Source organism: Haliotis rufescens, unplaced genomic scaffold (assembly GCF_023055435.1).
Source record: "Haliotis rufescens isolate VD_foot unplaced genomic scaffold, xgHalRufe1.0.p SCAF_5, whole genome shotgun sequence".
In the NCBI taxonomy this organism is placed as follows: domain Eukaryota; kingdom Metazoa; phylum Mollusca; class Gastropoda; order Lepetellida; family Haliotidae; genus Haliotis; species Haliotis rufescens.
Window position 1 is genome coordinate 20,706,146 of NW_025964223.1, and position 14,611 is coordinate 20,720,756.

Genomic DNA, 14,611 nt, shown 5'->3' on the forward strand with positions numbered 1-14,611 from the left:
TTTGTTTTTTATCCAATGATTCAATCTTGTTCTTTAAGAATTATGGCTTCTCAGAAACCTCTGAAACATCCCAGTGTCATCCATAAGGAACTTTTTTTATGTAGATCCACTCATTAAAGATCCCATCAATTCCGGTATAACACAGTCCGAGCTAAGTGATGACATGCCCAGATTATTACTGATGGGATAACACTTACTAAGGACACTTAGGAGTAAAATTTGAAGAGAGTTGGTTCACTAATAGACTAATATTGGAACAATATGACCACCATCTTGCTTTGAAAATTATGGGCAGGGGTAGACACCATTAGTCATATCCTATAGTCCACAGCCCATTTCAGACTCGTGGTCTATGTAAAATAACTAGAATTTTGGGACAACACAACTAATCCGTCTTGATTATTAACCGTCTTGGACGAACGAATTAGTGTCTGTGTCTGATTGGTTCAACAGGGTATTTTCTTCGTATGCAGCAGACGTTCCGAACATTAGCCTGTGTTTTGACGTTGGAAGTGTTGTTTGTTCAGCTTATTTTCCGAAGAAGTATTGTTTGGGTGGCTTATCCTTGAGGTCATGAGTTGAGTGATCTAGAGGATGGACGTGGATGCCTCCTTGACCAGTGAACAACTGGCCATTTGTTCTGCTTAGAGGGCAACAGGGAGACATGTAATCAGTGGACAGATGATCTCTGTCACTGTTATCGTTGTGTACACCTGTTTTGTGAGACCCAATTACCTCAGATGTTTCAGATCGGTTCATTTTCTAGGACATTGACTGATTGTTATCCATACTGTCCTGAAGATATGGTAGACATGTGGTGGACATTTCCAAATTTGATGCATCAGTGACCAAAATTATGTCTGATGCAATTCCTTATTTTGACTAGTACGATTGTTCCCGTATTTTTAAGGTGAACAATAGACTTGCCTTTGCTTGTGTTTGTGATGGGTGCCACTGGTGGGGCAGGTTATGCTCTCCAGTTTTCGGAAACACCTGGTATCATCACTATTTGATAGTGATTGGTAAACACATACTCATGATGCAGTCGGAATCATACAATGGACTCTTCGTTTTGCAGAGGTTTCTTGTGAAATATGGAAAGGGTTTTGTCATTTTTATTTCCTATTTGGTAGTGATAATACTGACATAGAGGAATGTTCGATCTATAGTTTAAAATATGGAAATGTCGTAATTTTGTTTCAATCCAGCGTAATTGCTGTATGCCTGAGAGTATTTTCTAGAGTAAATTGCTTTCCATGTGTAAGTATCCAGTGCTTCTTGCCCCACCAAAGGATACCTTTAACATGATAGTAGAGATTGATTTGTGAGAAGCTAAATCTCCCCAAGTTAGGCAAGGTCATTGTTCAGATCGGAAAGCATTATTGTTCACGGTCTTCTACAGGAATTCCTCAGTAGCGATTCACTGAAAAATGACATCAATAATGGGTTCTGGTAATCAGTTTTTCGACTGTAGATTTCATCCATATGAGATTTTTGTCTGAAATTACTATCATAAGTCATGGTAATTGACAACCCGGTGTGAATAAGACGCGACTAATTCCGATTCATTAATCGCAGATTTCATTTAGCAACCTATTCCCTAATCGTAGATTTCACTTTGCAAATGACGACTGGATAGGTCTTTGGGGCGATCAGAAACCTGCAAGATCATCATTAGATTAAATACCGTCACTTATTTCATTCATGGCCAAGATTCAGTGTAAGTGAAGACACCAAAAGACTGTTCCCATTGCTACCATTTTCGATTAGGATTATTGGCTCTAATGAAAAACAGAATTTGTGAAAATATTCTTTGGTCTCAGCATGTCATTGGAAACATTGATCATGCTAATGATATTTTGTCTTCTTCCTATTCACAAACACCACAAGAGTTCCAATCTCTTCAATCAGTACCGGTGTCTGAGCAACTTGGTCATGTGCCTTGGCTTGGCTCTTCCTGATGACTTTTGAATGGAAATTTCGCTCAGAATAACCAATTGAAAGACCTTTGCCCTTTACTAAAATTCATTTCAAGACTTGATTTGGACTTTTTCTGACATGTGTGTCACAGCTGTGGACATTTCTTTGACTTCTCTTATGGGTTTGAATAAACAGAAGTTCTTTGAATTTCTGACTTTGTGAAAGGAGTGTGTTGGTGTACTGTTATTGGATGATTTGAGGAAGAATCCTTTTGTGTATGGCTTGTATCTCGGCGGTCGGGTAGCCTAGTGGTTATATTGTTCTCTGGTCATGCCGAAGGCACGGGTTCTATTCCCCACATGGGTACAATGTGTGAAGCCCATTTCCTGGTTTCCCCCGCCGTGATATTGCTGGAATATTGCTAAAAGCGGCGTAAAACCATACTCACTCAGTCACTCTATAGCAAGTTAAAATGTGAGATTCCTTGTAGCTAATCTTGTTGTTCAGAGACAGAAAAGAGAGATAGAGAAAACGTGTCAAGAAAAACAACATCCAGATAGCTTTCTGAAAGTTGAAACAGATAGAAACTAAAGATGGTAAATTTTAAGATAATTCCATTATTTTTTCAAGAGACACTATTTTTTGTTGTTTGGAAAGTTGGATGTTCACTTTCTCTTGAAGGGGAGATCATGTCTTCCTGAGTGAACTAGTTTCTTTTATACTAGTCTATTGGAAAATGTACTTGATTGGGGTTAGTGGCTAAAGTGATCATTTTTTATGCAATTTTCTTATTCATCTATTTCCTACATGTAACTGGTCAGTAGGTGACGTAAAGTTTCAGTTGTTGAAAAGTAACTGTTCAAAAGATGACAAATGGCTGGGATGCAGCTATGACATATCTGAGATGCAGCTGTGTTATATCTGGGATATAGCTACCATGGAGCTGTGATATATCTGACATGGAGCTATGATATATCTGTGATATATCTGACATGGAGCTATGATATATCTGTGATATAGCAGACATGGAGCTATGATATATCTGTGATATAGCTGACATGGAGCTATGATATATCTGTGATATAGCTGACATGGAGCTGTGATATATCTGTGATATAGCTGACATGGAGCTGTGATATATCTATGATATAGCTGACATGGAGCTGTGATATATCTGTGATATAGCTGACATGTAGCTGTGATATATCTGATATAGCTGACATGGAGCTGTGATATATCTGTGATATAGCTGACATGTAGCTGTGATATATCTGTGATATAGCTGACATGTAGCTGTGATATATCTGACATGGAGCTGTGATATAGCTGACATGGAGCTGTGATATATCTATGATATAGCTGACATGTAGCTGTGATATATCTGTGATATATCTGACATGTAGCTGTGATATATCTGTGATATATCTGACATGGAGCTGTGATATATCTATGATATAGCTGACATGTAGCTGTGATATATCTGTGATATATCTGACATGGAGCTGTGATATATCTATGATATAGCTGACATGTAGCTGTGATATATCTGTGATATAGCTGACATGTAGCTGTGATATATCTGTGACTTAGCTAAAACTGAATCATGTGCCTCATATATTGGTGGGAAACAGCTGACTTACTTCTCACATGTCTCGTGCTTGCACAGATTTTATCATTTTTAAAAAAATACAAAAAAATACCAGTATACTCAATCTCATTAAAATCAGATCTTAGTCCTCGCTATCGCTAAACAAAGATCTGAGGACATCACATTACGGTCGTTCTGATGTGACCCATAATGGTATGTCCTCAGATCTTTGTTAAGCGGAAGCGAGAACTAAGATCTAATTTTACTGAGATTGCAGTATACTTAATTTGTCCCTATATTCAAATTTGAAACATGGTTAAATCAGAACCTGTATGTACAGTTGTAGTGATCAATTCACATACCATTCCAGGTCTCGAAAAACACACCCAGGGCCAGTAGTGCATCTCAGTGATAACCCAATAGATGCTAGCAAGGTAAGTTGTGTACAACACATATAACATTTTCCGTTTGATAGTTATCAGAATGGCACCCTATGCCTGGTTTCAGAGCCACTTGAAATGGGGTTTGGGTGGTCAAAATTGCTTCTGAATATATTTTTTACTTTTTAGTAGAACTCTTTAAACTCACAGGTGTGACCAGGCTGTTTGTGTTCAATAGGACCCAAACACCTGGTTTGATGCTCACGCTATCAATCACTGGTTTGTGTGTCCAGGACAGCCTGCTTTTAGGAAGGTGTAATTTTGCTTATGGCTTAAGATGACATTTGCTGCTTTGGTATTGATGTGCAGTGATGGGCTAGACTTGTAGGAGATCACCATGAGTCACAGTCTGGCCGACTGACTCACTCGCAGATTTTACAGCAAGTACATGCAGGTTACTCTTTAGCTGAGATCATGTTTAAAGCTGGTATCGCCCTCGTCTGGAAGTTTGTATGCAAGATTTTTCATGTATGGAGTTTTTTTGCCTAAGATTTATGTGACTGTCTCTGCATTCTTGCATGATTATGTCAAGTAGTATTGTGGATAAAAGAAATGAAAATTGAAGAAAGATATGGATTGGAACTAAAAACTGGAAGCAGTATTACTGATGAGGATCAAAACTGGGAAGCAGTATTACTGACAAGGAACTGAAAATGGGAAGCAGTATTACTGATGAGGAACTGAAAATGGGAAGCAGTGTTACTGACAAGGAACTGGAAATGGGAAGCAGTATTACTGACAAGGAACTGGAAATGGGAAGCAGTATTACTGATAAGGAACTGAAAATGGGAAGCAGTATTACTGATGAGGAACTAAAATAGGAAGCAGTATTACTGATGAGGAACTGAAAATGGGAAGCAGTATTATTGTTAAGGAACTGAAAATGGTAAGCAGTATTACTGATGAGGAACTAAAATGGGAAGCAGAATTACTGATGAGGAACTGACAATTGGAAGCAGTATTACTGATAAGGAACTGAAAATGGGAAGCAGTATTACTGATGAGGAACTGAAAATGGGAAGCAGTATTATTACTGATGAGGAACTAAAATGGGAAGCAGTATTACTGATAAGGAACTGAAAATGGGAAGCAGTATTACTGATGAGGAACTAAAATGGGAAGCAGTATTACTGATGAGGAACTGAAAATGGGAAGCAGTATTATTGTTAAGGAACTGAAAATGGTAGGCAGTATTACTGATGAGGAACTGAAAATGGGAAGCAGTATTATTGTTAAGGAACTGAAAATGGGAAGCAGTATTACTGATGAGGAACTAAAATGGGAAGCAGTATTACTGATGAGGAACTGAAAATGGGAAGCAGTATTACTGATAAGGAACTGATAATGGCCCTGGGAAGCAGCTGAGAGCAGTGTTTGAAGTTAAGGCGTTCCTGGGACCCTTAATGCTTGCTCTTTTAGTCTTTGAATCTAGGCACCCCCTAAATCTTGAAGTTTTAACATTTGGGCTGTGACAAGTACCCAGTGACTTTCATTTGCTTCACTTTGAAAACTGCTGTGGATAAGGAAATGTGAATGTGAAGCCGTATTGTAGATAAGGAAATGAAAATGTGAAGCAGTACTGTGGCCTAGAGCTTGTTAAAATTGACCAGTATTCAAGTTTAGTAGACCCTTATTTGCACCACACTTAATGTCTTTAGTCCATCACTGAGGGTCTAAGTTTTTCAATATATTGGTTATCAGTAGCTAAGTTTACGAGACAAAACATCTACCAGATCAGGTTTTGGTTTGATAGCAAAAGGGTCAGACTTGTTGCCCTGATGAAAAAAACAGGCCACCCCAGGCCCAGTTAAATTTAATTACAGTAGCAGGCTGTCCCCAGGCCCAGTCCTAATGAAGCCACTGTGACAATTTCCTGACTCAGGTGTAAGACATTGCTCACTCACTTAATCAAAGGGGTAAGTTTAATTTCCGAAAGGGTCATAGTTTAATAAAGTTATTATGTAGATTAAAAGTGGTCGTTATGGATTTTTTGTATCTAAAACATCACTGCAAATATAAAACTGACATTTGCAACTCAATTACCTTAAAGACATCCAAGGGACCATGGTGTTCCATAAGAAGCTCACCAAACTGTCTTTGTATCAAGTCCTTGAGATTATTATTTTGTCAACATGGTCCCAATTTACACATAATCTGCAGATAAGAACTGTTTACACTCCAATTTAATCACAGTTATTGTGTCCAGGAACATTGAGAAAACTTCATAACATGTTGATGGACTAAACCGTGTCGAGCGAGGACGCCATCAGCTGTGTTGACCGGGAATAAATCTCAAAATAATTCCACCCTTCTCCTACTTTTCAATGAACTCTCATATTAGAAGAATAAAACATTTCTTTGATGAGACATGCTGGAAGAAAAATTAGCAAATAGCTGTCACATCAATCTAGTGAAAGGCTTTGATATGTTGTAGCAGATTAACAATGGTAAAATAGCACTCGGAATAAACACTCCGCAGCAGTAAGCTGTCTGTGGATTCAAATCAATAATGCAGAGGTTAGAAACGAGCATCTTCTGTCACTTCGAATTCGCTAAAATTGAGCTGTCTGTCACCCTTTGTTGAAACTGACGACCTGCATCAGTTTTGTGAAAAACGGAAACATGCTTAACTGGTTTTGGAGCAATGCCATTAAAGTTGCTCTGAAATAAAGAATGTTAAAAGTTCCACATTTTTAGTTATTATTTTAAAATTGGAAATTATTTGAAATTAATTATTTTCTCAAATTTGTACTCTTGTATATACATGGTTCAATTTATTTGGCTCAGAACTTAAAGAATACAAAAGTTGCAAGACACTAGCCCTTGTGCTACAGAGTTGTTTATGAGGTTCATATGGTTCATAGATCATGTCACATTGCTATGTGCATGCAATAATCTTGAATGCTATGTTAATCCCCATTTCACCTCAGTCCTCCACACCTCACACATTGTCACGTCACTATATAACAACAATCTTGAATGCTATGTTAATCCCTGTTTCACCTCACTCCTCCACACCTCACACATTGTCACGTCACTATATAACTATAATCTTAGACGCGACGCTAATCCCTGTTTCACTTCACTCCTCCACACCTTACACATTGTCACGTCACTATATAACAATAATCTTGAACACTACGTTAATCCCTGTTTCACCTCACTCCTCCACACCTCACACATTGTCATGTCACTATATAACAATAATCTTGAACACTACGTTAATCCCTGTTTCACCTCACTCCTCCACACCTCACACATTGTCACGTCACTATATAACAATAATCTTGGACGTGACGTTAATCCCTCTTTTACCTCACTCCCCCACACATCACACATTGTCACGTCACTATATAACAATAATCTTGAACGTGACGTTAATCCCTGTTTCACCTCACTCCTCCACACCTCACACATTGTCACGTCACTATATAACAATAATCTTGGACGTGACGTTAATCCCTCTTTTACCTCACTCCCCCACACATCACACATTGTCACGTCACTATATAACAATAATCTTGAACGTGACGTTAATCCCTGTTTCACCTCACTCCTCCACACCTCACACATTGTCACGTCACTATATAACAATAATCTTAGACGCGACGCTAATCCCTGTTTCACTTCACTCCTCCACACCTCACACATTGTCACGTCACTATATAACAATAATCTTGGACGTGACGTTAATCCCTGTTTTACCTCACTCCTCCACACCTTACACATTGTCACGTCACTATATAACAATAATCTTGAACACTACGTTAATCCCTGTTTCACCTCACTCCTCCACACCTCACACATTGTCACGTCACTATATAACAATAATCTTGAACACTACGTTAATCCCTGTTTCACCTCACTCCTCCACACCTCACACATTGTCATGTCACTATATAAGAATAATCTTGGACGCGACGCTAATCCCTGTTTCACTTCACTCCTCCACACCTCACACATTGTCACGTCACTATATAACAATAATCTTGAACACTACGTTAATCCCTGTTTCACCTCACTCCTCCACACGTCACACATTGTCACGTCACTATATAACAATAATCTTGAACGTGACATTAATCCCTGTTTCACCTCACTCCTCCACACCTCACACATTGTCACATCACTATATAACAATAATCTTGAACGTGACGTTAATCCCTGTTTCACCTCACTCCCCCACACCTCACACATTGTCACGTCACTATATAACAATAATCTTGAACGTGACGTTAATCCCTGTTTCACCTCACTCCCCCACACCTCACACATTGTCACGCCACTATATAAGAATAATCTTGGACTGCGACGTTAATCCCTGTTTCACTTCACTCCTCCACACCTTACACATTGTCACGTCACTATATAACAATAATCTTGAACGTGACATTAATCCCTGTTTCACCTCACTCCTCCACACCTCACACATTGTCACGTCACTATATAACAATAATCTTGAACGTGACGTTAATCCCTGTTTCACCTCACTCCCCCACACCTCACACATTGTCACGTCACTATATAACAATAATCTTGAACACTACGTTAATCCCTGTTTCACCTCACTCCTCCACACCTCACACATTGTCACGTCACTATATAACAATAATCTTAGACGTGACGTTAATCCCTGTTTCACCTCACTTCTCCACACCTCACACATTGTCACGTCACTATATAACAATAATCTTGGACGCGACGTTAATCCCTATTTCACCTCACTCCTCCACACCTCACACATTGTCACGTCACTATATAATAATAACAGTATTCGCGTTAATGCAGAAGCCTGCGTTTTTCACGCATTAAGATCATATAAACACGCAAAAAATATTTTGCATGCATGTTTTGCACACACAGATTGTTATATACTTAATTTTGTATTAATACCATAAAATAAAAAAACTATTCAAAGCTGATAGCCTGCATGATGTTCAGACGAAAATAAATCAAAACCTGGAAATTCCCATTGCTAAAAATAGAATGTCGCCAGATGGTGCTTTGAATCGCGTCCTTTATATTTCCATATATGGTCTTTGGGCAACGGAATAACTAATCTCACACACAGGACGTCATTCGTTACTATCGATGGAATTCCCCGGAAGTTGTTCATTTCATCCAATCAGAGCCCAGCTTACAAGTAATAGTCGGTAATACGAACGATCATAAACAGAGCGACGGAAGAAAACTTCCACACATGGGCATGTGCTAACAACAGTCATATTTATTTTATTAATGATTGAACATTCATTTTATCAAAACTGGACCGTAAGTTAAAACTTATTTATAATTATTAGCTGTACTAGTATTGATTTTATTGAAATAAAAACGTCACACGCGAAATATTTATTTGAAAATTTATTATTTCATTTCTGCACGCACTGTACAAAACCCCACCGCGAACACTGAATAATCTTGGACTGCGACGTTAATCCCCATTTCACCTCACTCCTCCACACCTCACACATTGTCAGATCACTATATAACAATAATCTTGGACGCGACGTTAATCCCCATTTCACCTCACTCCTCCACACCTCACACATTGTCAGATCACTATATAACAATAATCTTGAACACTACGTTAATCCCCATTTCACCTCACTCCTCCACACCTCACACATTGTCACGTCACTATATAACAATAATCTTGGACGCGACGTTAATCCCCATTTCACCTCACTCCTCCACACCTCACACATTGTCAGATCACTATATAACAATAATCTTGGACGCGACGTTAATCCCCATTTCACCTCACTCCTCCACACCTCACACATTGTCACGTCACTATATAACAATAATCTTGGACGCGACGTTAATCCCCATTTCACCTCACTCCTCCACACCTCACACATTGTCAGATCACTATATAACAATAATCTTGGACGCGACGTTAATCCCCATTTCACCTCACTCCTCTACACCTCACACATCATGGCACTACAAAACAATAATCTTGGACTGCGACATTATACCCCAATTCTCCCAACCCCAGACCTCACACATCATGTCCTGTCACAATGTAAGTGCAATAATCATGAAAGCTATGTTAAACCCCATTTCATCTCACACATGTAGTGGTATCTGAAACTTGAGCTGCCATTGGAACATTGGTGTCAGAGTCCAAGAGAATATTCCATTTTCAGCCATCTTCAAAAGTCAAAGGCAATACATTTACAACAGAGCAAAAAGTATCTTGTGTTTTCTTGACATTGATACATTGGCATGTCAGAAACAAATTCCAAATTTTCTCCCGCGGAACATGAATATTTGTTTGCATTATTCAGAATATTCCTTTATACAGGATGAGAGCATTACATCGTCTCTGAGCCGGCAAACAGATGAAAACCTCCACTTCTGTCACGACACTAAATGTAAAACTCAGAATATCCCTCACATGTCAAGAAAAAAAGTCCGAGTTAGAGACGGTTTACGCAGTTGGAATTCTCCAGGACAGCTTAACAGACCTAAAAATATTCTCACTTGACTCCAGCATACCTTAAAATCAGATTACCAAGATGAAGCATGGAGGCAATGTTTTTGTAGGGCCGTTCCTAGGCTTTCTGTCGTACCTCTTCAGGAGATTGCAAGCTGAGTATTAGTGGTGGAAATTATTCAAACGACTTAGAAAGAGCTTGGGAAACAAAAAAGCGACTTAATTACGTTTGGAGAATATGTGTGTTTTGTTGGTGGTAATGGGTCAGGTTTTCCTTTGGAACGCAGTTTCAAAAGGGAAAAAGCTGTTTAATAATGTTAGAATTTCAAATTTGATTTCTCAGATTATGACAGGGCTGAGCTGGGTTTTTTGGTCTTGCTGCAAACATATTTTCGGTGTTTTCTACAAGGGAATTAATTTGAATATTTGGTGTAATAATCTGAATGTAATTATTTTAACTTTGTGGATAAAACTTTGTGAAATTGAGGACATGTTTTTAATTCTTTTCAACAGTTTCATGCTAGTAATATCTCTTTTACCCAAGAAACCACTTGTGTTCTTTTTATGAATAAATGTTGTTAAGGTGTAGATAGCAAATTTTTAATTTCATCCCTAACTGCACGCTCTGGGAAGCTTGGATTGTGACTTTGCAGGAGTGATGTAATTTAAACCGATCTGGTTATTTGGTGCCATTACTGAGCCATTTTACGTAGTGGTATGGAAGTTTGTTTCTTGGTTTGTCTGCACAATACCCATGTTCGTTGGTTTTACTCAAGTGGTAAATGGCTATGACCTGCTTCACTTCAGGCTTTCCTGCTTAAATCTGGCACATGATAATATTGCTGAAATACTGTTCAAGTTGTTTGTTTATTGATTAACGCCACACTCAGCAATATTCCAGCTAGATGACAGGGGTCTGTAACTAATCGATTCTGGACCCAACAATCGAGTGATTGACATCATGAGCATCAATCTACACAATTGGGATACAATGACATACATCAATACCACTCGTCTCTTATGACAAGCGACCAGTGAAGATTCGGGTTAGAATGGGTCTTCAGCAACCCATGCTTGTCGTAAAAGGTGACTGCTTGTCGTAAGAGGCGACTAACAGGATCGGGTGGTCAGACTCGCTGACTTGGTTGGCGCATGTCATCGTATCCCAATAGCGTAGATTGATGCTCATGATGTCAATTACTGGATTGTCTGGTCTAGACTTGATAATTTACAGACCACTGTCATATCACTCACTCCCTCACTTTGTAGTAATTTATGTAAGTATCAACATGTATGACATCTATTTTGACCCAGTACATTGCCACAGTGTCTTCCACTACCACTGGCAACCATCCCCCAATCAACCGCCTCTGCTTGTAGTAAAGCCGAAGGGCGGGGGTTTGATCCCCAGCCACATAATTCCCAAAAAACGTTAAAACATGGTACAGTGTGTTGTTACCCTGCCTGGTGCCCGCCATTAAGGGTCTAAAACAAGGACTGGTCGGCTCAGAGTCAGTATAGTGTGTTTACATTAGGGATATTGATTTTTCATACTAAGACGTAAATCACAAAAACCCAATTAATTTTGAGTTGAAGTACGCATGAGGAAATTTGATAACCCACTAGTATAACATTGTGCGTAATTTTATCCGATGTAGCATTTTCAGCTTGCCTTCGCATATGTCGCTACTGATCTTTTGTTATGATTGCAGGCTTCACGTGTACATGAACTCGAGTGCAGTGAATAATGCACAGATGTTCAATATCTAGCACATTGTATCTCAGACATGTATCACTGTTGTTAGGTTATACGACATGTGACCCGATTGGAGCGACATGTGGCCCACTTGGGGTGACATGTGACCTGCTTGGGGCGACATGTGACCTGCTTGGGGTGACATATGACCCGCTTTGGGCGACATGTGACCTGCTTGCGGCGACATGTGACCTGCTTGGGGCGACATATAACCCACTTGGTGCGACATGTAACCCACTTGGGGTGACATGTAACCACTTGGGGCAACATATAACCCACTTTGGGTGACATGTGACCTGCTTGGGGCGACATGTAACCCACTTCAGGTGACATATAACCCACTTCTGGTGACATGTGACCCACTTGGGGTGACATATAACCCAGTTCGGGTGATATATAACCCACTTCAGGTGACATGTGACCTGCTTGGGGTGACATATAACCCACTTCGAGTGATATATAACCCACTTCGGGTGACATGTGACCTGTTTGGGGCGACATGTAACCCACTTCAGGTGACATATAACCCACTTCGGGTGATATATAACCCACTTCGGGTGACATGTGACCTGCTTGGGGCGACATGTGACCTGCTTTGGGTGACATGTGACCTGCTTTGGGTGACATACAAATCACTTGGGTCAGCATTTAGACATGCATTTTAGAAGTTACCTGAAACAGCATGGAAGTAGAAATATTTTCCAAATAGATTCTGTTTACAAAACCCTATTGACTAGGCCCAAGAGAGTTAAAATAGGATGACTACCCAAAGAACACTGTCAATACCCAGTGAATATTAACTTGTGTAAATACTCAACAGCTCAAAAGTCTGGAGTCTGTTGCAGTATCATTATATACAGATGTGAATATCGCTGATGGAGCAGACTTCGCTCGGCTTGTTACATTTGCCTGTATTTTGCTGACTGATATCTGTTGCATCCTATCGATTATATGTTATCTGTGTATTTGTCATTGCACCAGATGCTACTGTTGTATATGTTAATGAGTATTGTATTACACAGACTGTGTACACTGTTAACTAAGACTTATCGGGTTTTGTTGGAAGTGAAAATATCAGTTGTCATTGTGACCCAGGACAAAGTTGGTTCAGAATCTCTTTTGAAGACTTTTACTAAAACTATGGATGTAAATTGTTCAAAGTTTTATCCCCCAAACCGGGGGGATATGGAGATCAGCATGTCCATCCTTCCATCCATCCTTCCATCCATCCGTCCGTCTATCTGTCCGTCCATCCATTTGTCTGGATGCTGTCCCTTTTCCTTAACTCCTAAACTGTTGTATATTTCTTTTTGAAACTTGCTATTCAGATCAGTCTAGGTGTTAACTGGTGCCTTTTGATGATTTCAGATATATTTTTTTTGTTTCTTTTCATGACGACAAAATGAGGGTAGTGTTTGTTTCCAGAGCAGAACTCCAAAACCGTTGAATATTTCTGGATGAAACTTGGTGTACAGATTAGTCTAGTGGTGAACTGGTGCCTTTTGATAATTTGGGATTTTGAAAATTACTGAACAGCGATATTGTTTTTGTCACTGAACTGAAAGTATCCAATGGCAATGAACCATAAGTGGGGTAAAAGTAGCCAAACTCCATTTCAGAATTGCACCAGACTGGGGGACTTGTCATCTCCTGATGACTCTTGTTTAGTAAGATTTTGTTTTATCCAGTTGTTTGCACCAGCATGTAATGATTCAAACAGTACAAAGGGTGTGTTCTCTTTAATATTGACAATGGATTAGTCATTTCAAATTTCAGCAATTTATTACTAACATCAATTTTCATTCAGTGTGTGAGATAAATAGAATCTGTAACTGACCCGATAGAACAGTAGCTCTGCATTATCACTGTAACACAGTAGACTAGTAAGGTCACAGTTGACCCACTACTAGTCTTAGGTGCAGTAATTCACTGTGCAGAGTTGCTTCCCTTTGGTGTCCCTGAATCCTATGATCGTGGGTTTGATTTCTAGATTCACCCTGATTATAATCATCGGACTGACAGCCCGGTCAGGCAAAAACAGGAAAAAGATTATTAACTGCTTTTTTATGTTTGCAACTCGAATATGTGCACTCCCCAATTAATTAATTACTTGTCGCCCAAGGTTGTCAATGATTAAAATGGGAAGAAATCTTTCTTTACTTTAGTATATTTGTTTTTATGCCTTTGACAGTTCAACAATGTTTAATTCTTGAAACATTTCAGCAGACCAGTATAAGTTAAAGGATTTCTTGTCAAAAATATAAACTGCCATGGATTAGAAGGCAGGCTATTTCAAACGTTGTTCAACAGGTCTGCAGGCCTCAAAGTTGTGACTAAACGGTTGCCAATTCGACTTAAATTTCAATTTGTCTACTGTCTAAAATTCAGAGGTAGCCAAATGACTACCTTGAAAAATATCTTGTGGCAACTAAATTCAATTGCTTCACATTTGAAGACACAAAAAT

The 14,611-nt window shown here is 39.2% G+C and overlaps 1 protein-coding gene across 7 annotated transcripts in view; it reads left to right on the plus strand.

The window, feature by feature from the left end:
- The window catches only part of LOC124123000 (syntaxin-binding protein 5-like), a 154,835-nt gene that overhangs the window by 79,792 nt on the left and 60,432 nt on the right, over positions 1-14,611 (plus strand). For all 7 annotated transcript variants that reach the window (XM_046486229.2, XM_046486235.2, XM_046486233.2 and 4 more), the window contains exon 6: positions 3,879-3,942. In XM_046486229.2, coding sequence (XP_046342185.1) covers positions 3,879-3,942 — 64 coding nt within the window. The remainder of the gene's footprint in view (positions 1-3,878; positions 3,943-14,611) is intronic.